The sequence below is a fragment of the Amphibalanus amphitrite genome, unplaced genomic scaffold (genome assembly GCF_019059575.1).
Source record: "Amphibalanus amphitrite isolate SeventyFive unplaced genomic scaffold, NRLGWU_Aamphi_draft 001303F_arrow, whole genome shotgun sequence".
NCBI lineage: Eukaryota > Metazoa > Arthropoda > Thecostraca > Balanomorpha > Balanidae > Amphibalanus > Amphibalanus amphitrite.
The window spans coordinates 73,287-97,986 of NW_024882796.1; the positions used below are offsets into that span (position 1 = coordinate 73,287).

At 48.1% G+C, this 24,700-nt stretch overlaps 1 protein-coding gene across 1 annotated transcript in view; it reads right to left on the reverse strand.

Annotated features, from left to right (window-relative positions):
• Positions 1-4,468: 4,468 nt before the first annotated feature.
• Positions 4,469-24,700, reverse strand: part of LOC122371985 — a 46,530-nt gene continuing 26,298 nt past the window's right edge. Inside the window, exons 3-5 of the mRNA XM_043348800.1 lie at positions 24,452-24,573; positions 23,637-23,846; positions 4,469-6,311 (exon numbers count right to left, since the gene is read on the reverse strand). Of these exons, the coding sequence (XP_043204735.1) occupies positions 6,064-6,311; positions 23,637-23,846; positions 24,452-24,573 (580 nt within the window). The 3' untranslated portion in view covers positions 4,469-6,063. The remainder of the gene's footprint in view (positions 6,312-23,636; positions 23,847-24,451; positions 24,574-24,700) is intronic.

Below are 24,700 nucleotides of genomic sequence, written 5' to 3' on the forward strand. Positions count from 1 at the left end.
CACTGGGAATACTCATGAGCTACTGTGTGCAAAGAAACATCACTTCATTCACTTCATATTTTGCAATAATGTGTAGTGTGCAAGATGTATAGTTTATGGTAGGACCCGGTTGGACCCATCAGAAAATTTCCAGGAACCGGTCTGGACCCAGATGGGTCCAGACTGGTTCTTTGGACCGGGTCCTCGGGTCCACATTTTGCCACCTCTACTTCTGATGCACGACGAAAACGTGACTGAAAACGCAAGGAAGGGGCAAGGAATTGTGGATACCAGCTGTAGCTCGAACACTTTGAGCCAGGACCAGCTCGTTAGCCGTTTTATCTCCACGCTGTAGCTTCTGCCATAAACTGCCTGTATTCTACCTGGCCCCCATCTCGCTGTGTGCGGCCGTCCTCGCTCTGTTCAACGAAAGGCAACGGACTACGGAGAGCCAGCAAATAACCCGTGTGCTGATAAAAACCAGCTTCTCGTTTCGACAAGAAAGATCAGATTCTAGTCAGCTCTAGCCTCCGTCGTGGCTGCGAAATTTGTTTATGTCGCGCCCCCTGATGGGTTATGGCAAAACACTAAACAGTTCATATTTCTGTGTATTATTTGCTCAGTTTTATGTTGAAATGCTTATTTAGTCGCTTACTTATGCTGAGCGAGACGGCTCAAAGCGACTGAGAAGGTGTCTAAAAGCAAGACAGATCCTCATAATCTTTTTAACCCTCGCACGACCAGGCCATTTCTCATAACACGAACGACCAGGGGGGGGGGGGGGTTGTTACGACCCCCCCCCCTGGCGTTTCGAAACGGAAGGTCGTAGAGCTTAGCGGAAAAAACCAACGGATTGCTCTCAACGAGATCTCGCGATTGGTGGTATATTTTTTTGGTCCTAGGTCAACATTTGACCTACTTATGACCGGTCAAAGGTCAAATTTTCGGAAAATCTAACTTTTTCAGATTTCCGCGCCGATTGCGGCAAAACGGTAAGAGATATCGACTTGAAACCTTCACTAACGTGATCCTTGATCAATTCTCTATCGTTTGGTGCGTATTTCGATGTCATAACTTTAAAAATGATGCGTTGGGAGCATCGGAAGTCTGCAAGGTCATTTGTCCATTGGGTCACGTCAGGCGTGTGACGTCACTGACCTGACCCTGACCCAAAATGAACTACAAGAAACAACCGACGATGCCTGAAATGGATAGCAAATTCGAATTCAGGGCATCAAAATACCCCGAAATGGCATACAAGTGCAAGAAGTCATTACAGGTCAACCGAGGTCAATGACCTTACCTTGACCTTTAGTGACCTTCAAAATGTCAACGGACATTGTGCCAATGTCAAATCAGCCAGTTGTGATTCTATAAAACAATCCATCAGTGCGTCAGGTCAGTCGGCATTTATAGGTACCAATGTGAAGCAATCTCCAATTTAGCGTAAATCTGGCCGGAGGTTGTTCCCTTTATGACGTCATAACTCCGTGACCTGACATGACCTTGACAAAAAAAATTACCAAAAGTTGCGCAAAGGATGCCCCAAAGGGTACTGAAAATTTGAGCAGGCTATCTGAAACGGTTCGGCGTGTAGCTAAGAAAAACCTCGGGGGGGGGGGGGTTGATACACCCCCCCCCCTAGGCGTTCTAGGGTTAAGACTTGCCTTCGTCAATTGATGGAATACCTGCTAGTGGAGCCGACTATAGTGTAAACGATGCACGGACGATTAGGTATACACTTACATGCTTCTGTGGTATAGCTGCAGAAGGGTGCGTCGCATTCGATGCTCGATAGGCAGTGCTTATTGCAGGATAATTTTCAGCTAACCAAATCATCGCTTATCCGAAGGCATCGGGGCTTGATCTGTAAAGGGATCCATGCATCATCATACGCTGATGCTAACGTAGATCCTACAAAACCTGTGAATTAGCGTTCCAGACTGAAATGGACGGCGGCTATCGTAAATCTGATCCTATCCTACGTGAATCGTTCAGCCAGACACATGGACTGGAGGTGTGGCTCCTCGCGCCGCAGTCATTTTTCAAACTGCTCCACGGACCTCCTAAGAGTAACTGAGCGCCGTTTCCTCAGGGTTTTAAAGTTTTCTTTTTTGCAGTTTTATGTGGGCATTATTGGATAGTATTGGGTTATGACTTAGGACCACATTTTTCGTGCATTGTAACCAAAAACGACTCCCAAAGTCCCGAAGCATCAGGTAATTCATAGGTATACATGAAACTCCTAAACATAAATTATCATTTACGTCTATGTCGTCAGCGCGATGTCATAAAGGGAAGGAGTGCATCTGATGCTCGCTACTTTTTCAGAAATTGGCGACATTAAAGCACTGTATGTCCATCGTCCAATGCCCAGCTATCGGAACAGTAACCAGGAGGCCCTGAAGCCCAATGAGCGATGCGATCGGGTTAATACTCGTAAAACAGACTGCGATGGTGCCCGCCGTCTCCCAAAATACTGCCGCACCGTTCAGTGTTCGACGAGGGTAATAGATTCGATCCATCCCTCCATCCCTAACGCCGCTGTGGCCCCATCTGCTGTACCCCACCATAAAACACACGTGTGTGTGCGCGCGGCACTCTGCCTGAGAGGACCCTCTTCATACGAGACCAATCCGCGTCCCCATAACCCGGGGCCCTGCCGGCGCCAGCGGAGCTCAGAGAGGCCAGTGTCTGAGACTCCCCGGCGGCACACTTATGGCTCATACCGCCCTGTTTATGGCATCCCTGGCGACACGACGGTCATAAACGGCTGGCCGCCTCCCGGCCGGCGTCTGTGCGTGCCCTCGGCCCCGCACCCTCCCCGTGGGTACCCCTCCCCCCCCCCGACGGTGGCGCTGACTGGCCTGCTCCGTGTCATGATCGTTGGCGGCGGCTGTAAAATCGCAGTCGACTGGCGGTGCTTTTTGTGCGCGCCGCTGCGCCGAATTTAGTCGCCGGCTCGTCTCGGAAGTACCCGCCGCCGCGTCGAAGGCGACGCGCGTCGTAAACTGGCGTCGGCCCGCCCCGACGGATACGGATGACGGCGCCGGGCAGTTGTGCGTTCGGAGAATCGGGGTTTGCATTAGAAAATGGTGAGGTTTGATTCGAGGAAACATTCGTGATACAGCGCTTGTCTCATTTAGCCCTTACCCGTTTGTGAACCAGCCAAACGTCCTGTGCATTTTGGCCGCGGAGAATGGGCCCAAATCAAGTCTCGTTATCGTATTCACTACTCAGTGAATACCTGTCCACTGTGATAGCGGGAACAGGATATGCCTCGTATCCGTGACTTCATGAGTCGGAGAACCGACTGCCGCTGGCCGCTGCACGCTGACAGTGACGTGAGTGTTGACCGTTTCCACAGAGTGTGATGAGACCGCCGCGCTGGCGCAGCCTCCCCGGTCCGTGGGAGGGGGGGGGGGGGGGGCAGTTGCGGGAAGCGGGTTATCTCAGCCGGCTGTTGGACGCCGGTGCTTTGTCGTCTCGGCCGCTGGCCGTGACCGTTAGTGGCCGAATGGCGTCATCCTCTGGACGGCAGCTCGTCGCGGCGACGATGGTCCGTAGTCTGGTACTTTTGGCAGTGGTCGCTGACTGGTCTGGCTCACTTGGCTGTGGTCACAACAGTTGTGGTCCGATTGGTTTACCTGTGGTATGAATGGTCCGGTTGTGGTCTCGTCTCGATACTATCGATCGTCTCGCCTAAAGGTTTCACTGACAAAAAAAAAATGGCGTAATCATGTGAGAGCCGAAATGCTTTCTTCATCTCTCATTTTTCTATTCGTACGAGATAAAAATCACTATGTTCGTCACGCACTGTAGTCTGGATACTGCCCGCACCATGTATCACCGGAGCTTTATCTCGAAACGTGGTCAGCTCATGTCACGAGGGACATGCTCTCACGACATGCTCATGAGGGACGCTTAGCTGTGGGCTCTAGTGACGCTATGCTACATTTTTAGACGTTTTTACACTTCGTTTGCTTACTCAGTTAGCCGCTGTGGTTAGCCTACCGGCTCTGTGTGTGGTCTACCCCGCCCATCCCACGGTTATGACCATCCTCTCATCACTACACCACCGTCAGCGCCCTCACAACTCATTCAGAGCTCTCCGCCCGTCGGCGGCGCGGCTGTAGTGTTTACAAATCCGTGTGTCGCCGGGCCAGAGGCACGTCCGCGCCCATAGTCATAGTCATAGTCATAGTCAGGTTTATTAAGAGCTCCATAAAACATGGCTTTTCTGCCCTCTCGTCTCGAGACCATGACCGGCCGCGGCCCGTGCAGTGTTTACCGGTCTAATCAGCGCCCTATCACAAACGAGCCCTCCTCTGGGCTGGCCGTCCAGTTCCATCGGGAAAATAGCGTAACCCGAGCTGCTGTCTGTATGGGCGAATTCATCAGGAGGTTCGCTATCGGGAATGGCAGGAAAACAGTCGAGTGAGATCTCTCTGATCAAACGGCAGCAGATATCACACGGAATTGGCGATGATGGCACGCATGTATGTATTACTGAAAACGAGACCAAGGTGACTTCACACCAGCATACACACTCCATCGAACATACCAGCGCTGCGTGCACGACTCAAAGCGCTTCGCGACGGCCCATCCACGCTCGACACAGAGAGAGAGCGTATCTCTGGATTATTAGCGCCCCTAATTGGCTGAGGCGCGGTCTCGCTCTCGGTGGGTGAGCCTCGTCACCCGCCCGGGGCCCGGGACGCGCACACACCACTGCACTGCGCCCGGCGGTCAGCAGAGTATAAATACAGCGTGCAATGCTGACGGGTTGTACCAGTCATCGGCCGCGTATAAACACGGTCACTCTGTGACCACAGCGCGCTACAGAGTTCGCCGGCACGCCCAGTGCAAACTCATCGGGTCCTCATTAAACCAATGGCAGTCACCTGCAGTCCGCGAATAATGCACAGAGAATGGCTCGGTGCGGCCACGCGCTACGCACTTCCTGGCTACCTACAGCAGATACAAAACAAACATAAATAATCTCGCGAAGTGCGGGCAGGCGGGACACTCTAGCGACCTCCCCGTAGCTCAGTAATCAGACCATAAATCAGGTTTCATACCAGACCAGACCAGGCCACGGTCGGCTCATATACGGGCCACGCGGGACCTCACGTTGTATAATAGAGAGGGAGGGTGAGAGTAGAGTTTGAGCGGCGTCCCGGGCGCGTCCGGTGGCTGATGGCCACCTGACGGCAGCGTAAACCACCAGAGGACACGTCAGCGCTGTTCTCAGTGCCTCGGGCGGGAACACGGTCCAGCCCGGCCCTCGACCTCAGCGGAGGCAGCTCGTACACGCAGCGGACGAGTGTAAAAACATGTGTCGCGCACTCACTGGAACGCTCTTTCGACAGGATTAGATACAAACGGCGATACTGGACTGTGTTACATCAGGCTGTGCAAACGACACTGTGAACTGTCGGTGTCAGCGACAACGTTTGCCACTGCGACAAAGCCGTCCTTTTACGTCCACAGACCCGATCTCATTCGCGTATCAACCACATCTCAAACACTCACGCGCATCAACGCACCCAGCGCTGGCACTAATAACACTGCACCGATAACCCCCAACACTATCAATGCCCGCGCCGCGTCGCATTCATTCCTATCACATGGGATGACTGTGCTGCAGCCTCAGATGATACGGCGGCCCGCTGGACCCCCTCTGCACCGTCACCACACCGGGGGAGCGCTCACAGTCCGCGGCGCGCTGATGATTTGCAGACACACCGTCCCTCTCCCCTGGAGTCCAAAGGTGCGCTGGTTCAGAGCGTCCCGACCGGACTCTGGTGGACCGCCACCCCTTCAGTTCGGCCCCAGCCACTACCAGACGCGTCCGTCATCATCGGTTTGCGGTCGGAAGTCTGCAGAGGTTTCCGGTCCCGGCGTCTGGTCTGCGGTTGTGTGCGCGGTGATCACAGACGAATGGCCAGCACAACCGCCGTCTGGTAACCGTCTATGGACCGTCTGGCAACGTCTCACCACATAATAGCCACCTGCACACACCCCAGCATGAGTTCCGGTCACTATTGAGTAGGCTCGACCTCGCACAGTGACTCAAATCGCTCACATCTTGGTGGCACGGTAGAAGTTATCGTCGTTTGGCGACATGCCGGCGATGTAGTGACCCGACCCGAAGTCACATCGCTCTGAGGCGAATGACGGCGGGTAGGGCAGCACCTCCTCGAAGTTGCTTAGCTTGTTGAGGTTGTAGATGGGCGGCATGTCCACCGACTCGTGTTTGACAAACAACTGACGCTCGTTGTCGGTCGTCGTGGAGACGGAGGCGTTCCCAACCGAGTCGGCCAGGGACGCTGGAAAGAGAGACGGGCGAGGGTTAATAACGGCCAGAGTGAACAGGTCACCGGGTCAGAGTGAACAGGTTACCGGGTCAGAGTGAACAGGTTACCGGGGCTGAAAGAGGTCACCAGGGATCGAAAAGGTCACCGGGACTGCGAGAGGTCACCGGAGTCGCGAGAGGTCATCAGGGCTACAAGAGGTCATCGTACCAGCGAGCGGCAGGAAATGCCAGCCCAGCCCATCCATACTTCGTTCCAGTTATGGTCCTCCTCCAAGTGAATGTAAATATAAACACATGACAATGCGGTTGGTGCTCCCTGAGCAGTATGTCTATCGGTGTAACTGCACCCCACTTCAACATTCCAATTTTTCCCCTAGAGTAGGAAGGTATTGTAATATGTAGGCACGGAACGGTGGCATTTTACACATTAAACACAACATCACTGTCAGAGACTGAAATTGATACTGCAAAAAAAAAAAAAACGATACTGACGATATAAACAGCGCCACAAAACGTAGAAGCACGTGCTCGATCGGAGCAAGTGGTACCCATCCACTTTTTATTTCCAGATCGGCTAGCCCACCATTGCGATCATAAACACTTTCAACATCAGCTCGCTACTGCACTGCCAGCTAGTGAGGTCCATCCGTCCCTTTTGATCGACGAGTCCGTAAACAAGGCACATTGAGGGTGGCTGGGTCCGCTATTTCCACACCGAAAAACGTATACGATCAGAGAGCAAAGGGCGTGCATCGAACGAAAATGACTCACAAAGTGCCGCAATGTCCGCCATATTTCGGTCCTATTGTGCCACTTCTGAGCAATAAGTGATCCACCTTCGGCACCTCCCACCTTTACGTACGGGTCGACCGAATTAGAAAGCACCAACCACAAGTGCCCGGTATCGACATCGGGTCCCTATCGACGGCATGTCTAGGTGAAAGACGCCGGCTGTTATCACCGTATCTGTCTGAAGCTCTCTGACTGAGAGACTGACTGACTGACTGACTGACTGACTGACTGACTGATCAAATGACTGGCTGACTGAACCGGTCACAGGCCGGCCAGTAGGTAACCGTTCAGCGCTGGAAAATATGACGAGTCGCCAGTCCTATAAGTTTCCAGCTCATCAGCCAGTCTCACTGTTCTACTGATCCCAAGGTAACAGACAATTTGAGCGGTTATCAATGCCGTTTATTTACTTTAACCCTATTAGTGGCAGGCTCCTGGTTACCCCTATTAGTGGCAGGGGGGCTGTTTACAACCCCCCCTTGATATCTCGAGATCTAACGGGCCGATTTTCAAAATTCAAACGGCATTCGATTTCGCTCAACGTGATCTACATTTTTAAAAAATAAAAATTAAAAAATGTCAATAGGGGGGGGGGGGGTAGAGGGGGCAAAAATGGGCAAATTGCAGATACATTTTAGACTGTTTATCACGGCCAGGTTTCTGAACCAATCTTAGCGCAACTTTTGCCGATCGATAGAGAATGAACCAGGAATTCACATGGATCCTAAAAATATGCATTTTCAAAAATCATAGGCGGATACAGATGATTGAGATTGGGGGTACACAAAAAGTATGGTAAATAAGGTTTTTGTTGGTACTGTTTCTAAAAAGGGTGGTAATGGTCTTGTTGTGTTACAATTTTCTTATGAGAGAACGACTAAAATTGTATTGGTCATGCATAGGCGGTGTCAGGGCACCTATGTTGGGAGGTAAAACATAACCCCTCTTTTTGGACGCCTGGATCCGCCTATCATAGCAAAAACGTGTCAAAAGAGGATGCACAATAACTTTGTATATGTTATCACATGATATCTTTCATTCGCTGTTCGTAAAACTGGTACAGCATCGTGATCTTCGCCCAAATGACACGCTTCACGAATAGGACCCCCAATTCCAAGTGCTCTGGAGCCGCCCCTGGTAAAGTTATGAACTTGAAATTTTCAGGGAATGTGCCCAATTTAGTTTTAGGAAAAGTCAGAAAATTTCAGCATCGTAGCTTCAGCGGTTTCGGAGATATTCCCGAAAAACCTGAGGGGTGGATAAAAACAACCCCCCCCCCCCTGCCACTAATAGGGTTAACCCTCGCACGACCAGGCCATTTCTCATAACACGAACGACCAGGGGGGGGGGGTTGTTACGACCCCCCCCTGGCGTTTCGAAACGGAAGGTCGTAGAGCTTAGCGGAAAAAACCAACGGATTGCTCTCAACGAGATCTCGCGATTGGTGGTATATTTTTTGGTCCTAGGTCAACATTTGACCTACTTTTGACCGGTCAAAGGTCAAATTTTCGGAAAAATAGACTTTTTTCAACTTTCGGCGGCGATTGCGGCAAACCGGTGGGAGATATCGACTTGAAACCTTCACTATCGTGTTCCTTGATCAATTCTCTATCGTTTGGTATGTATTTCGTTTCCCTAGCTCTAAAAATGGCGCGTTGGGAGCGCCGGAAGTCGGCAAGGTCACAGTCGGCGGCAGAAATTCGAAAAATCAAAATTTAAATTTTTGAAATCTGATTGTATTTTTGGATTTGGGAGGTCCATTTGCTCCCTATAGAAGCTAATATTGCTGCATATTCCCATTGAGGTGACAAGAATTAGCAAAATAGTGGTTCGGGCGCTTTTCAAAAATAGTACCGGACGCTGTTCCTCTTGTGACGTCATAGCTCCGTGACCTGACCTGACCCGGTCAAATTTCTTATACCATATGATAGCCAATACTTGCCCCAACATGCATGGGAAGTTTCATCACGATCCATCAACCGATGTCCGTACCACCGGCAGGAAACCTCGGGCGTTGGCACTCAGTTTGTGAAAATCCGGCCGGAGGCTGTACCTCTTATGACGTCATAACTCCGTGACCTGACATGACCCGATCAATTTTTTTTCGGCAAAAGATGCGCAAAGGTTGCCCCAGAGGGTGTTGAAAATTTCAGCCCGCTACAACAAGCCGTTTAGCGTGCACTTCGAAAAAACCTCAGGGGGGGGGTTGATACAACCCCCCCCCCTAGGCGTTCTAGGGTTAAGGCTTAATAATTTACGTTTTGGGTGTGCATACGATGATCTTCATCAGTTGGCCATAGCTGCTTATCGGTTTGCCCCGATTATGGACAGACTAAGATATTTTAATAAGCTGAGTTAATACAAGTGAACTGTCAAAATAAACTCAGTCAAGCTTATGTTTAATGTGCACCATTGAATTCAAACTAATTACTTTCATGTCACATCATCTCCACTTCATACGAATACGATACATGCATGCGTATTACCTTAGATACCATATATTCGAGACACTACCGTTTCCGCCGTTCGTCGATCTCCACAGGTCGTGTGTCAGCAACCGCTGTAAAAACACAGCGGCAATCACACCCGATTGACTGTAGCCCCTAGCAGGGTTGTATACGACTCAATCAATAGCAATCAATTCAATCACGACAAATTTGGGAAACCAATCAAATCAATCAAGTCAGAGCAGTTTTCGGGAATTGATTCAATCGACTCAAACGTGACAATGAAAGGAATCAATCAACTCAATCAAACGACTCAAACCAAGACATACATTAGGTTTTTTGCCCCACCAACTTGGAAAAGTGTCCATAGCAGTCTGGTGTACCTACCTACCTACCTACCTACCTACCTACAGAAGAAACATAAAAATTTTGTCATTTAAAATTATAAATTGCCATGCCATTCAAACTTTCTATGTAATAAGGAAGGATATCTAGTGATGGACAGGTGGATCATGATATTGAGGTTCAATGGGTAGAATTGGAGCAGAAGTGTCATTTATTGGGTGCAAAATGACCCAGTAGTTAGTTGACTCGCCCCTTAACCCAAATCACCACCTTTCACCTAAAAGTTGTCAATTTAATTTTGGCCATATTACAACTCCATTTACACTAAATATCAGATATTGCAGTTGAAAGTTGGCTGCTCGGATTTTGGCAGTGTTCGTGATTTGGCCATTTACCCTACACCATGTCTATTTTAATGGATAATATGCATCAATAACATATTAACCATAGGGAAATAGAAATAAATATCTTACCTGCATCATGCCTGTGACGGTTTCGGTTAGACAGAGACTGACGGGCAGCCTGAAAAATCATTCCACACAATGTGCATTTGAGACATGGGATGTTGTCGGATTGGGAAGGAAGAGATTTGAAGTATTTAGCGGTCCACGATTCTGGACGTGGCATGTCAATGTTAGGTACCTACAGGGTGTCCCATAAGTTCCTTCTCACCTAAATTTTTCTTTAAGAGGCTCTCTTATTTAAAGCCACGCTTAATTTATTTTGTAACTAAGCTTTTGGGGTTGCCATGGCAACTGTGAATGTGCTCCACGGTAACTAATTCGTCTAGACAAAATATTTTTTGCCAGAGAGTTTACTTCCTGTGGAGACGGCTTACGCCGCAACATAGAGGTCTCCGATACGGGAACGTCTCGGTATTTAGTCCGCACTGGGCCATTCATGACGGTTGAGGGTGATTGAGGCCATCCAGTATGTAGCCAATGTCTGTCGCTAACTGGACGCACAGTCAACAAGTGACGCCGATGATTTGCCGGGAGTCAATTGCTGCAAGTTTATGCTATTTTTTGTCAGCTTTTACGAGTGAGCCATGTGGCCAAAACTGTGTGGCGCCAAAATGGCCTTCAAAAAGGTCTTAGCGTTAGAAAGTTGGTAATCAGGCTTTTCAGGATGCATTACCAGCTGTCTAAGAGTATCATTTCGGGGTACCTAACTCAAGGTGACTTAAGCTCTACTTACCGGAGGGCTCAAAACAGTCAAAAACGTCTTAAAATGGCCAAACATGTGTTTCGTTATGCCTGAGGCTAAAAAAACTGGAGGGTTGATGACATCAATGTGGTCATCTGGACTACCTAGTCCGTGCTCGAGATAAAACACCGGTCCAAACCCCAAAACGGTCCCACATGGGCGACGGAAAAGGCTTTTATGTCATCCCGCTTTATTCCCGTATGCAAAAGGCCAGGGTCACGGTAATGTGGGGTAATATGCGTCCAGACAAGATCACGTTGCGATTGATACTCCAGAAACAGTCTTGGGACGCAGAATGCTTCTCCAAGAAGATCTAGTAGGAGTTTCAGCTTTCTAGCTTAACTCGAACCGCAAGTATGACCACATTTTTTAGGAGAAAATGGCATCCGGGAGGTCGTAGGCCCATCTTCAAGCAAGACAGTGCATCAGTGCACAGGTCAAGCAAAGCTTAGAAGCAGTGCCAGGAGACTGTGATAGGCGTATGTGGTAAGATCACATCCCAGCCAACTCATCGGATCCAAATTTCATAAAAGTGTGTTGGGAATATTGAAATCGAGGCTCGTCGAAGCGAAGCGGTGTTCCAGCATTGAGGAGCTCACGGCGCATGCCAAGTCAGTCTGGGCTAACTTCAAGCCTGCTATGCTGCCAAACATGCCGGTTGGCATGTCGCACATGTATTCATGTGTTTGCCTATGAAATGGGGAGCACATTGAGGGGTTATAAACATATCAAAACGCAATGTACTCTGTTTTACATGCAAATATAAGGTGAGAACGAACTTATGGGACACCCTGTATGTATGTGAAGAATTCAAAACATTTTATTGCAATACAATTTGAGACTGTTAGGACTGGGGGATAGGGATGAGGATTAAAAATATAATTAAAAGGAAATGGAGAGGACAGGGACTCTGGCGACTCTGGGAAAACGGCATGGCGCGACTGCAAAACAACGAAAACGTTTGGTTTTGCCAATAAGTATGCTAAGCTTTTATAAATCCTTATTCTACTTCTTTTGACTTTGCGGTAAGATGACGTCATTGATTATCATGTAGTGTGGTAGATCATCATAAAATAAATCGATTGTACAGCACTAATTTCGTTTTAATTATTATTTCATTTGAAATAAAAACACTTAATAATATTCGGTAAAATATTTTAAGGAAAATGAAATATATTAAATATGTTATGCTAAGGCTCTCAGGAGAAAAGGATCAGACATGTGCATGGATCCGAGTGATGGATCTATGATCTCAGTGGATCTCGAGGCAAATTGTGGGTTCGAATCTATGATCCCACCGAATCCGGCGTGAAAAATTTATCCTGGATCTATGATCTCACAGGATCTGACTATAAACCAAAAGCATGGATCTATGATCTGAGTGGATCCCACCATGAACAGCATTTGAAACCAGGTGTCCAAGTGTTTCTATGTTAATAAGTGCCATAAAATTATGGGTTATGACGTGTTATCACATAAAAGCACTTAATAAGAACGTTTGTGAGTTGCAACGAGTGATCATTTGGGATTTCTGTGTTGATCAAAAATAAATGAGGATCTATGATCCCACTGGATCTCAAGCAAAAATATTAGACTCGGATCTATGATCCCTACGGATCTCTCGATAAATTAAAGAGCTGGATCTATGATCCCGACGGATCCGAGATCAGGATCCGTGGGATCAGATCCCAGATCCATTTTCTCGGATCCATGCACATGTCTGAAAAGGATCAACAAACGTTCTGCTGCAAATTAAACAATGCAGCAAAGTAGCTATCAATTGTACGTAAACGTAATCAGCGAGACGAAAACGGCGCTTTTGTTTCAGTTATTTTTGTGGGGGTTTCATATATTTATAGAGTTCAGTGGGTTGTTTCTGAGGAGATGTGGAGATGTGAATTATTAATTAATCACACTTTATTAGTATATAGGGCCTTGCATGCTTTATCATCTGGATTAAAAAAAAAAAAAAACGTTTCCTGCTGAGTGCAGAAAGGAAGCTAGGTGCATCGCCAGGTTCTATCACCAGGATTGGAGCAGTTATTGCAGTCGAAAGTCAACGTTGGCTGTTCATGTTGTTTAGGCCCTGTTCTTTATTTGGCCATCTACCCCATATTGGAGTTGTGATGACAAGCAGTTTTCAGTGTAGTTTTGTGATCTTTGGTGTCAGCAATTGGTGTCATTATTTTTCGTCAACTAAAACTTATTTGAACTTTCCATTCAATCGACTCAATCATACGAGTCAGTCTAATTTTTGGGAATCAAATCAGTCAACCAGTCGCTAAAGTCAAACGAGTCAGTCAACCAGTCATCTCGAAAAGTCAATCGACTCAATCCAATCAACTCAAAATACGCGTTGAAACAAATCAATCAATTCAATCGACTTGATTGGTATACAACCCTGGCCCCTAGGCATCATGGCCTACAGCGAAGGATCATAGCAGCCCACGTTAAGAGCGCTCGCCTTTGCAGTATCCCCCCACCCACTCCCGCCCATCTCTCGTCCTTTGTCGGAGCTCCTCTACCCTGTCTACAGTGCACTGCAGTGGCTCGGTCGGCTGCTACGTGCAGCTCCTCGGCACCCTGCCCCGGTAGAGCCGCGCGGTCCGCGTACCATCCCGGTCATCTGGGCAGTGTCAGCCGGCGCCCGACAAATACAGAGCGGTGTGAGTGCGGCCGAGCGCAGCCACGACCGGTGTTAGCTGCTGCGGGTGTCGCCGGTCTGTCAGCAGTGGCCGCGGGTGGGGCGGGCGGCCCGGGGGACAGGTGGGGGCCCGGGGGACCAGAGAGAAGTAGGCTGCAGAGGTGGGGTAAAGGAGTGGAGATAACGGGTCAGGTGTGAGGAGAGGCAGAACAGAGTGGAAAGCAAGCGAAAAATGGTGCATCGAGTGTTAAAGATAAGATAATAAAACAGGCCTGATATTAAAACTATATGTAGAGGAAGAGCGTCGAGGATGAGAGACAATGATATGATGGAGACGGTGAAACGGTTATAGACGATTATAGAGAACTGCAAAGAGAGAGGTAGGAAAAGAGAGAGAGAGAGATAGAGAGAGAGAGAGAGAGAGAGAGAGAGAGAGAGAGAGAGAGAGAGAGAGAGAGAGAGAGAGAGAGAGAGAGAGAGAGAGAGAGAGAGAGAGAGAGAGAGAGAGAGAGAGAGAGAGAGAGAGAGACCGAAGTCCCGGGTCCGGCGGCTGCAGCGGCCGCCGCGAGGTTGACTGGCTCCGAACTGCACCACAAACAGTCCGTCTCGGCTGAATCATCACCTCCGCCACTGAGTGTTCACTCCAGCGAGAACCGGCCGGCTGCTATTCTCAGAAAACTGGGCGCAGACGATGAGCAGACAACAGGCGGCGCCGAGAGCGGGTGGGGCATCCGGTGGGTCTCGGCGCCGAGCGCGGGTGGGGCTCACGCGGCCTGCCTCGGCGAGCCCCAGCGCGGGTGGCGAGCCCCGGAACAGGCGGAACCGGCCGCCACCGAACCCCTCTGCACTCTGAACAGAGAGCGTCAGGTGATCCAACTTCTGATGTTGGCTGAATGTGTGATGGTGCGGACTTGGCGCGCTAGCTGGTGAATAATAGATAAAAGGTTTCAAGGAAATTAGCGGAAAACTTTGAAGGTGGAGTAAGTTGGTGGGCGGTCAGCCGATAATGCGTTTGCGTTAGTTATTTAAAACGTTGGCTGGTCTCTTCCTGCTTCCTCAAATGAACTTAGTACTCTCGGATAGCTGAAACAAATATGACCATTGAATAGAGCATGAGTTAATATGAACTTTTGGAAAACATTTTAGCCACAACCGTTCAAGATTAGCCGCAATTTGGTTTTTCAAGCTAAGCAAAAGGCCTCTAAAAAGCTTGTCGTCCAAGAATAACAAGAAAGACCTACCCACTAACCAATGATCTGCCAATGCGTTTGCAACATGTCAGATCACCTGAGCCGGTACGGCATAGGCACGGCACGACGTTCACGCGCTGAGTGTCGGTGCGACCTCTGTGTCGGCGCTGACAGCCTATTTGTGCACTGTTCACACCTGACAGACCAGGTGACGGCATCCGTAACGACACTGTCGCACTTCCCCTCCGACAAAAACGCGCATTAACATGGTGACTGGACAAACAGCGAGGCGTGATTGGGTCATCAGTCATTCGACTCGAGTAGAGTGAAAGCAACGTTTGCATCGTCTGGCACAATATGTGGCGAGCGGATATGCAGTTCAGGGTGAGAATACCACCATATAGATGGTTTGTTACTCTTCGGTCCTCTGCTGCTCATCACGGATTATACCTAGACCTTATGATTAGGTACAGGGACCCGCAGTTGCTTCTGTACACACTAGTATTTCAGCGTATTCTTTGCCTGTGACACCGATGGAGGCGAATTGGGAAATGATTGTGTGCTTATTAAAACCACCATCTGAAGGGCTTTAAACTGATGTGCTGCTCTCCTAATTCAGTGAACTTTTTATGGCTATATCAGCAAAACATTGTTTTCAGCGCTTTTTCCTGCCCCATTCCTTCTGAAACCTGGAACCGCTTATTCCATTTACTCCTGCCATCTGACGATGGTCGTGCTGACTACTAGTTCCGGCGCTAGTTACTGCTCCAGTTTTGCACCCGGCACAAACTCAGGCGGCACCGGGCCGTGGCTCGACCATGGGGAGGGTCGGACCGAGCCGACTGCCTGGGGCGCGGTTAGATCGGACGCCCTGCTGGGGAAGGGGACGGGAGTGAGGGGAGTGGAGGAGGTGGTCACGTGGTCCGTCCAAGCTCGCACCTGACGTGTCCTGCGCCCAGCCATGTTCCGTGATCCAAAATGGCACGAGAGCTGTGGAATGTCTGGAGGAGACGCTTCGAAAGCGAACTTCAGCAGCACTAATTTACCGTATTCTGTGGAGATAAATTAATATTATCTTAACCCATTAGAGCCGAAAACTTTTTTTGTCGACTTTCACTGCGATTTTAAAATATGTTTGTCAGGCACCCTTTAGGAGAATACATGTGCATTTTTAGCCAGAACACGAAACCGGAAGTGTACGTTTCCGGTCTGGCAGCTTTTGCTGCCAAGCGTATCTTACATAGTCAAAAATGGAGTGGTTTGTCACATTTCAAAGCACAAACATATCAAAACTGCGAGGAAATGATCTTTCGATACCAACAACCTTTGCCACAGAGTGTCTCCTGTTGGCGCATGTACAATTTTCACGAACTATTTTATTTACGTACCAGATATGATCTTGAATATGTGTAATTGTTCGGATTTCCATTCGACCGTAGCCTGCAAATAACGACCGTAGCCAATAATTCTCAAGAATAATGAACTCAAAATCCAGACCTCAGCTAACAGTTCAGCTCGTTCTGAGAGATCATGTTCTTTCTCTCATTATTTCAGCTCACACGCGCTTCCCCTCCCCACAAAATCTTATATATGATGCGACGAAGGTTTGGATGACTTCCGTCGACCGTTTATTCAAAGCAACTTGGCGTGTTTCCAATGTGCTCCCAAATATCGCGTTCCTTTCAACGAATTGTGTCCCTGAGTCTTTCTCTGAAGCGGAGAATATCTGAAAAGCTGACCTTTACCAATGGGGGTCACTGGCATGGGCCTAATTGTTTAACCATTGAACGGCGCATTTACTGAACGTCTAAGCATGAAGGTTTAGCTTTACAGTTTAGAGGTTCGTAGTTGCGCTGTTGGCATGCTCCAAGCTGGCAAGTGGCAACACATGGAAGGACGCTGCCTCACACTTCTAAGCCCCCGTTTTCACCAACAAGCGCTGGTGGAAGAAGTTTAGGGACAAGTAGTGTCACGCATAAGCCCCAATCAGCATGGTCCTCCTGCGTCTCAAGTTCAACCGTCGCCAAGATCGTCATGAAGAAAGCACCTGGGAAGTCTGACCATTCTGCGGAGAATCTGAAGTCTTATTCATAATGATCACTCGGATAATGTTGTCCATTGATAAGGGAGGAACGCCCTTGGACTGAAGGCGCTTGACTATTGGTGCGGCCAAAATAACGAAAATCAGCAAGCCCAGAGCCCTCAGATTTGCACGAAACGGAGAATCTGGCCGGTAGAAGAGTGGAAACGGAGTAGGTATGTAGATGGGGGTCTAGTTCGGCGACGAGTCTCCGTTTCAATGGTTTCACCACACGGACCCCCAAAACGAGCATGGGCTGAAAACGCGGCCCAAGTTCCGACAGACTTCTGCGAAAAATTCTCGCCGCAATGGTATGTCGAACGATCACGTTGTCCTAGCAGGGCCTGAGCTGAACCAGCTGGACGTGATCTAGCAAAAGACGAAGTCGATCCCGACTACCACCTAGAAAACATACTGAAAAAGCGTGCATTTGGCATTAACAGACCACTACCCCGTGCTCCAACGGCGCATGGTGTCCCGCAGGTCGGACAGCATTTTCATGCTGGGCGGTACTCCATCTCATCGATCTTCCGGAACTAGGCGGTGCCAGGACCATCTGTCCGATATCTGGGGGAAGGACACTTGGCTAGGGAACAGTCATGGCCTAAATCCAATCGAATTATTTTGGAGGATAGTGCAGCAGGAGCTGGACATATACAAACTTTCCGGCGACCTCGGACAGTTCGGAAGGGCGCTCAAGTCCCAGGCGCCCCTTTTTCACATGGAGGACGTCCCTTTAAGCTTTATAGGCACCCCTCTTTCCCATGTAAGCGCCCATTTGGTCATCAAAGGCGCCCCTATAGGTCACAGAGGCGCCCCTCTTTCTTGTGCAATGCGCATCTTTTTCATATGCAATGCGCCCCTCTTTCGCATAAAGGTGCCCTATGGACATTACATGCACCCCTATAGACTTTACAGGTGTCCCTCTTTCTCGTAGAGGCACCCCATTGGGCCTTCGGCATGCAGGCGCCTCTCTTTCGTGCAGATGCGCCATTATGGCCATGACCTTCGTAGGCGCCCCTCTTTTGCATGGGGGGCGGGGGGCGGGGGCGACCCCATAGTTAGGCCTCAAAGGCGCCCCAACAGGCCTAGCAGGCGCCCCTCTTTCCGTTTATCTATAGAGCCACGGCACCACCTTCCCTTAGGCGACGGCGCGCCCCTTGAGGGATGGCGCCTCTGATGACAGTTTGTCCGCACCACTCCGTTCAACGTCCCTGCTTCAGCAATGGCGGAATACATTACACGCCTGGTAGTGTGTTGGTGTGCAATGCTCTGCAGACAAAAATAAATAGCAGAAACCCCGGTAATGACCATTTTTGGAAAGGCAAAGAACTGGGGCATTACACTATGAGCCATAAAGCCAGACATTATTGCTCACTTACGAATAACATAGCAAAAAGGACGTAACTGCTCCATTTTTGACTACGTAAGATACGGTTGGCAGCTTTTGCTGCCACTTAAATAAAACGCACGATTGGCGATACTTAGAGAAATTCATGTCGCACCTAAGCTCTTCCCATTGATCATCACACATTTCTTTACAATAATCAATAATAAAAAGGTAACATTTATTCACACGACCTTCGCAACTGACTTCTTTGGTGTCCGCCGCACGGCCGCCATCGCGCGCCCCTTGCACCCCCGCGATAAATTGTTTATTTCTCAGCACATTCGCTTTCTCGATCAATAATTCGGAGCGCACATGACGTGCATTGTTTTGGTCTTCCGTTCGGGTGAGAACTTTGAAAGTTCACCGCAACGTTTAGGAATGCGGCGCTATTTTGTCCTGTGGCAGCAAAAACTGCCAAGCGTATCTAATGCAGAAAAAATTGTATGCCCATGTATAAGCTGTATCTTTTAAAAAGTTCTAAATAGAATTATTTTAGGGACTTATAGTTTTCGTATACACAGTGAATTGTGTTACAATAAGCCGTTTCGCTGGTATGGTTACTAACTGAAGAGTTATCCTTTTTTCTCACAGGGAATGACAATACAATAACAATATAACAATACGAATAAAACCAGACGTTTCGCACAAAAAAGTGCCTCCGTCAGTGGCAAGAAATGAGTAATTAGGCATACATGTTTTCTTTCGATGACATCGATGAAGTAGTTATCTTTATTTTTAAAGATATATTTTCAGCAGTTTTTTAAGCACATCATGGAAGCTTATAAACATTTGTGTATTTTATCGGCAACCCGGCTGGCCAGACCGAGACGGTGTCGCATTTAGTTCTCATCGATGTTAAACCTATACACTTATTTTTCTCCACTGACGAAGACACGTTGTTGTCCGAAACGTTTGGTTTTATTCGCATTGTTTTTATATTGTCATTGTCCGTGAGAAAAACATACTCATATGGACTGGTCTCAGTTCATATAGAAATTGTTGCACATTCATCAACACAGATAAAATGAATATTAGCCCTCACCACACATATAAGTAGAGGTAAGTAGACCGCGCCCGCTGTTTTACACCAATAAATCGCGGCAAAGCGAAGGATTGCGACGATTCCTTGGTGCCCTGGAGTTAATCAATTTTACAACTTCCCGGAAAATTAAATAGCCCTTATCATTTTTGCATCTTGTCTGAGACTTTTAAATCCCTGAACCAAATTACCTTTAACCTGTGATTATTTTTCTCAAGATCATGTCAGGCCAGAATAGCAATTGAAAGTCAGCGCACATCTTCTGTGTGTTTCCATAGTCGTTTCGTGATTAGCAACGTGACAACATGTGAAATATACTATCTAATGTTTGTCTCATTAATTGTTGTGGGTGCCAAGGTCACGTGAAACTCAGGTTAAGGTCATTTACTTGAAATGATCTCGGTTAACTTCCTTAAACTTACACCTTTTTACTGTGGTTTTTAGGAAGTGTTGGTTTGAAATTTAGCACCCATTTTAGCATTTGAAAACTAGGCATACTTAGGTATCAGTTATAGTGCCTATGCAATATGTTGCAAAGCTGTAAGTGCTGGTTAACATTCTATATAGCCGGCAGAACGCCTAATGGGTGATCTGGCGTGACCCGTCCTACACCAAATGCTTTGATACATCATCTTTGATCAAAGCAAGTGCAAATTCGGAGTCAGAAGCAAGCCAAGTCCCAGCAAATTTCACTTGTAGAAATTCTAGCAGGACCCAATTTTCCGTGCTTTTGGGTTATTAACCTGATCTGGGAGGTCAACTAGTGACCTAGGATCTCAGCATTGACCAGGACATACCAATAATTGGCTTTTTCTCGTCAGCGATGACCAGGACCCTCAAATCATCGGATTTCGCTCGTCACGAGCAGCACGCTCTTTTTTATTTTTCAGCGAAGCTCTGGCTCTTTTTATCAAGGGCCGAATGGCTGAGGGTTTCTACGCCCCTCCGCTACATGTAAGACGCTGAAAAGAAATACCTAAATAGGTGAGGGTTAAATATCGATTGCTTTTTAAGTGCCGAAGCCCGAAACACTTTAATTTACTTCGATAGCAGTTTTTAAGACCAACGAGCTCGAATAATATAACTTCTTGAACAATGTAAGCAACACATAAAATGAATCGTGAGAGAAGCGGCTCAAGATTAAGGAACTATGAGACACTTAATAAAAAAACGGCATAGATTAGAAACTGCACCTAACTTGCACTGGTTTTTAAACCTTTTCGTTGCAGACTGGTAGATTAAATTTTAGGATTGATTTCAGCTGATGCTCAAATGGAGCTATTCATTCGTTCATTCATGCGACCATCCAATTCCATTCATAAAAGAAGCCAGTGACAAAATTGTTCATTTTAGATAAGTGTGAAATACAAACATAATAAAAGTTTAATGATACGGCAAATTTGACAGCTTTTATAATGAACAGACAAATAACTTTAACGAATCAAGGTTGCGAGCCCCAAATAGGGGAGAGTGAGGTATAGATGAGCCAAGGGGCAAGTTTATTCACCCCATGTTTCTCAGCTCCTATGGCGCTGATTGACTTGAGCTTCCATGTGCCGTTCGCTTACGATGCTGCAGTCTTTCACGTGAGACGGCAACGCTCTCACGCTCAGCACCCGGTAACATGTGGTATCGCCCCTGATAACTAAGACATGTTTTGCCTTTAAAATGAGATGGTTGTTATCTGCGGTGCATGGTTATTTTCCTTAGCTGGTGTCATTAATCGAAAATGGCCACGGGTGGGGCAAGATGAGCCATTTTCACCTGGGGGAAGATGAGCCGGATAAGCCATTGTTGTCTCCGCTGTCGAAAACCAAACTGCGCTGCGCTTGTATCTGCTTAATAAAAATGGTAGGAAATTGTTTTTCTTTGTTGATTACACAAGTTGTAAGTGATTTGCAGATTATCTGAAGGATAAAATGATTTCTTTCGTGATAGAAAACTTGACGAGTTATTGGAAGGCTTAAAACAGTCACTTTTTGATGGAGGAAAAAAAACTTTGCCATAAGTATGTATGCCATGGAGTAAATAAAAGAGCCCACTCTTCGCCGCGCCCGGGAAAAGAAGAGGTTCGCTTTTTCCATCAATGCTCAACTTTCCCCACGACGTGTCTCAACTTACCCCGCCCATGGGGTAAGATGAGCAACGTGCAAGATGATTTTTGACGTAGCCTTTCAGTACAAAAATAAGCGGTATGAAACATTTCTGGCCACCATTGCATGCGCAATGACCACCCTGTCCGTCCAACTCGTAAACGCAGAAAAAATGATCAGTAAGTTAGCCTGTAGCTTACGAAAAACAAAAGCGGCTCAACTTACCTCATTCTTCCCTACGTTACACAATTGAAGGCATTTTTTAGGCCATCACAGTATTTGTCAACAATGGTTGTTTGGGGGCTGGGAAGGGTGGTTACTGGCTCATAAACTGCCCCCCCCCCCAAATAAAAGAAAACGAAACCGATCATCCGCGAAAAGAACTATTAAGCTCGAACCAAGGTGACGAATCGATTTATAGGTATGCAGGATGACTAACGATGCCACTTTTTTACTTCTTGTGTCAAATAAATTCCATCATCTGGATAGCACGTCAACATTCTATTTGACATTTTACAACAAACGTATACTATTTGGCGCGACTAGCCTCATAAATGTTCTGAAACTAAAACCGTTTCTTCGCAATTAACTTGGGACCACGTCATCCCAGCTTATGCACGACAAAAATAAAATAATGCTTCAGGATCGCTGGCCTGAATTCGAATGCTTAAAGTTTACTCAAAACCGGTGTGGCTGAGGCACTCTTCGCTACATCTCGTGACGGCCACCATTGTGTTGCATTTTTCGGTAAGCTATAAGTTAATAAGGAAAGGATTGGTGAGTGGTTTGAAAATAGCCCCCCCCCCTCCACCCCCCCCCCTTCTTCTGGAAACATTAGTAATCGAAAGATCTGGCGATGGTTTATCCACCTCCTCTGCCGCCGCGCTGCGAGGCCTCGATTCGTTCGGTATGTGGCTTCCTGAGCGGTCCTCCCCGGAGGCAAGGTGAAAGGTCATGGCCTGTATCAGAAATTTATACGTTGCTGAATATGTCTTATAGTTCTTCCAAGGCCTTGCACACCGTTTTATTATATCGGATAAACATTGCACTTTCTTGTCAATCAATACATTTAAAGAAAACTTGATCATAATCTTATACTGCGGCAATTGTAGTTCTGCTTACGGATGCCTCTTTATGATACGGGCCACCACCACCTCCACTGCGCTGGAGCTCAGGCGTTCTACCCCTCCCCGCTACGGACCGGCCCTCGGGCTAGGTGTGTTAGTACTGAGCGCAAACCTGTAGTAGTCACGTGACTTTCATTCACGTAGCGGGAACGGAAGCTATAGGCGATACCAAGGACGGGCTCTGGGGAGGCAACCGGCGCGGAAAAATGCACGATTGTAGTTTTGGAAGAATATCTGTTGCAGTAAGAGAAATTATACAAAACATACGTGCTAGGAGCAAACATGTGTTATTCCTCCATACTTTGCGCTACATTTCCTTTCTCCAATGGCCAGCACTTAGCAAATAGTAGCGCAATTCTAAATTGGTAATATATGTGTACAGTAGCAACTGCGGGTCCCTGTACCCATTTTAGTTTCAGTTTCTGACGCTAGATGGCAGGACAAGAACGCCTGTATATAGGCTGTGCCGCACGACCTAGCTGGCTCCTCTACTAACCATACCTTTAGGACAGGTAATGCCTACCGCATTGCAAGCCGTGAGAAAATTGGACCCATCCAACAAACCTGTGGAATGTGGATGTCTTCGTTGGTTAGGGCACCTATTGGCGAGCTACCCATCTATCTTGTGGCGGAAGGTGTTGGTTACCCACCTCTGTTGTGGCGGGGGGTGTTGTTACCCACCTCTGTTGTGGCGGAAGGCGTTGTTACCCACCTCTGTTGTGGCGAAAGGTGTTGTTACCCGCCTCTGTTGTGGCGGAAGGTGCTGTTACCCACCTCTGTTGTGGAGGAGGGTGTTGTTACCCACCTCTGTTGTGGCGGAAGGTGAATGTTACCCACCTCTGTTGTGGCGGAAGGTATTGCGGAAGGTGCTGTTACCCACCTCTGTTGTGGCGGAAGGTGTTGTTACCCACCTCTGTTGTGGCGGAAGGTATTGCGGAAGGTGTTGCTACCCACCTCTGTTGTGGCGGAAGGTGCTGTTACCCACCTCTGTTGTGGCGGAAGGTGCGCGGCAGGCTGGGCGCGCTGCGCTGCGACACCGATGCCACCTCCATCACCTCCTGGATGTGCAGCATGTCCTCGAGCTGCTCGCGGCGGCTGTCGCGGCCCGCCTCCCTGAAGTCGCGCCTCCCCAGCGAGGCTGTCGAGCAGCTGTACATGTTGGCCACCCCGCTGGACGTGGACGCGTACATCCGGTCTGCCGGCACGGGGAGAGGGGTGTGGTTAGACTCTCTATTCCCTCTTTTTCTCTCTCCCTCTCAAACCCTCACTTTCTTTCTCACTCTCTTCTCACTCATTCACTTTCCCTCCTTCTCTCTCTCCTCTTTGTCCTTCCTTCCTCTATCCCCCTTCCCTATAGAAATGCAAAAATAATCATGACAATTTAAGTGGTCGATTACGGGGTATAAAGCCAAGAGGCGGTACCGGTGTGGCCTCGTGGTTTATTTGTCAGTTCGTTACTCGATACGTCGAGTGCGGACTGCGGTATAGTCACTGGAACCGGTTTATCTTCAGCACTGGAGTATTTGCTTTCGAAAAACATCCTGCTCAAGAGACCTTGCATCGTCTATGCTTCACTTCCACAATTACGTCAGTATGTAGAGCATGCGGAAGACATTTATCAGATGTCAATAACTGTGCGAACTGCGATCAGTGGATTTTGTGAACCCGGGATGTGCAGCTTATTACAGCTCTGGTGATTGCTATTCTTGAGAGCGTGGATCTTATACGTCTGCCGCACATTTAAGTCCCCCTTGTAAAGACGGAAATAGAAGCGGCTCCGAGCGACCCTGACTCACTGACCTCTCTTGGCCTCGCTGCGCTTCTTGTAGCCGGCACAGCAGCTGCAGTAGAAGCAAGAGATGATGATGACCAAGACGAGGGTGATGAGGGCTCCCGCTGCCACACCCAGCACCAGAGGCAGGCTGCGGAACACAGACAGATAAAATTGTCATTTGTAGTGACGGCTAGACGCTAATGGTCCTAAATACTTACGCAGGCAAATAATTATTTACTTTGGCTTGAATTATAAATCACGCGGGCGATATTTGG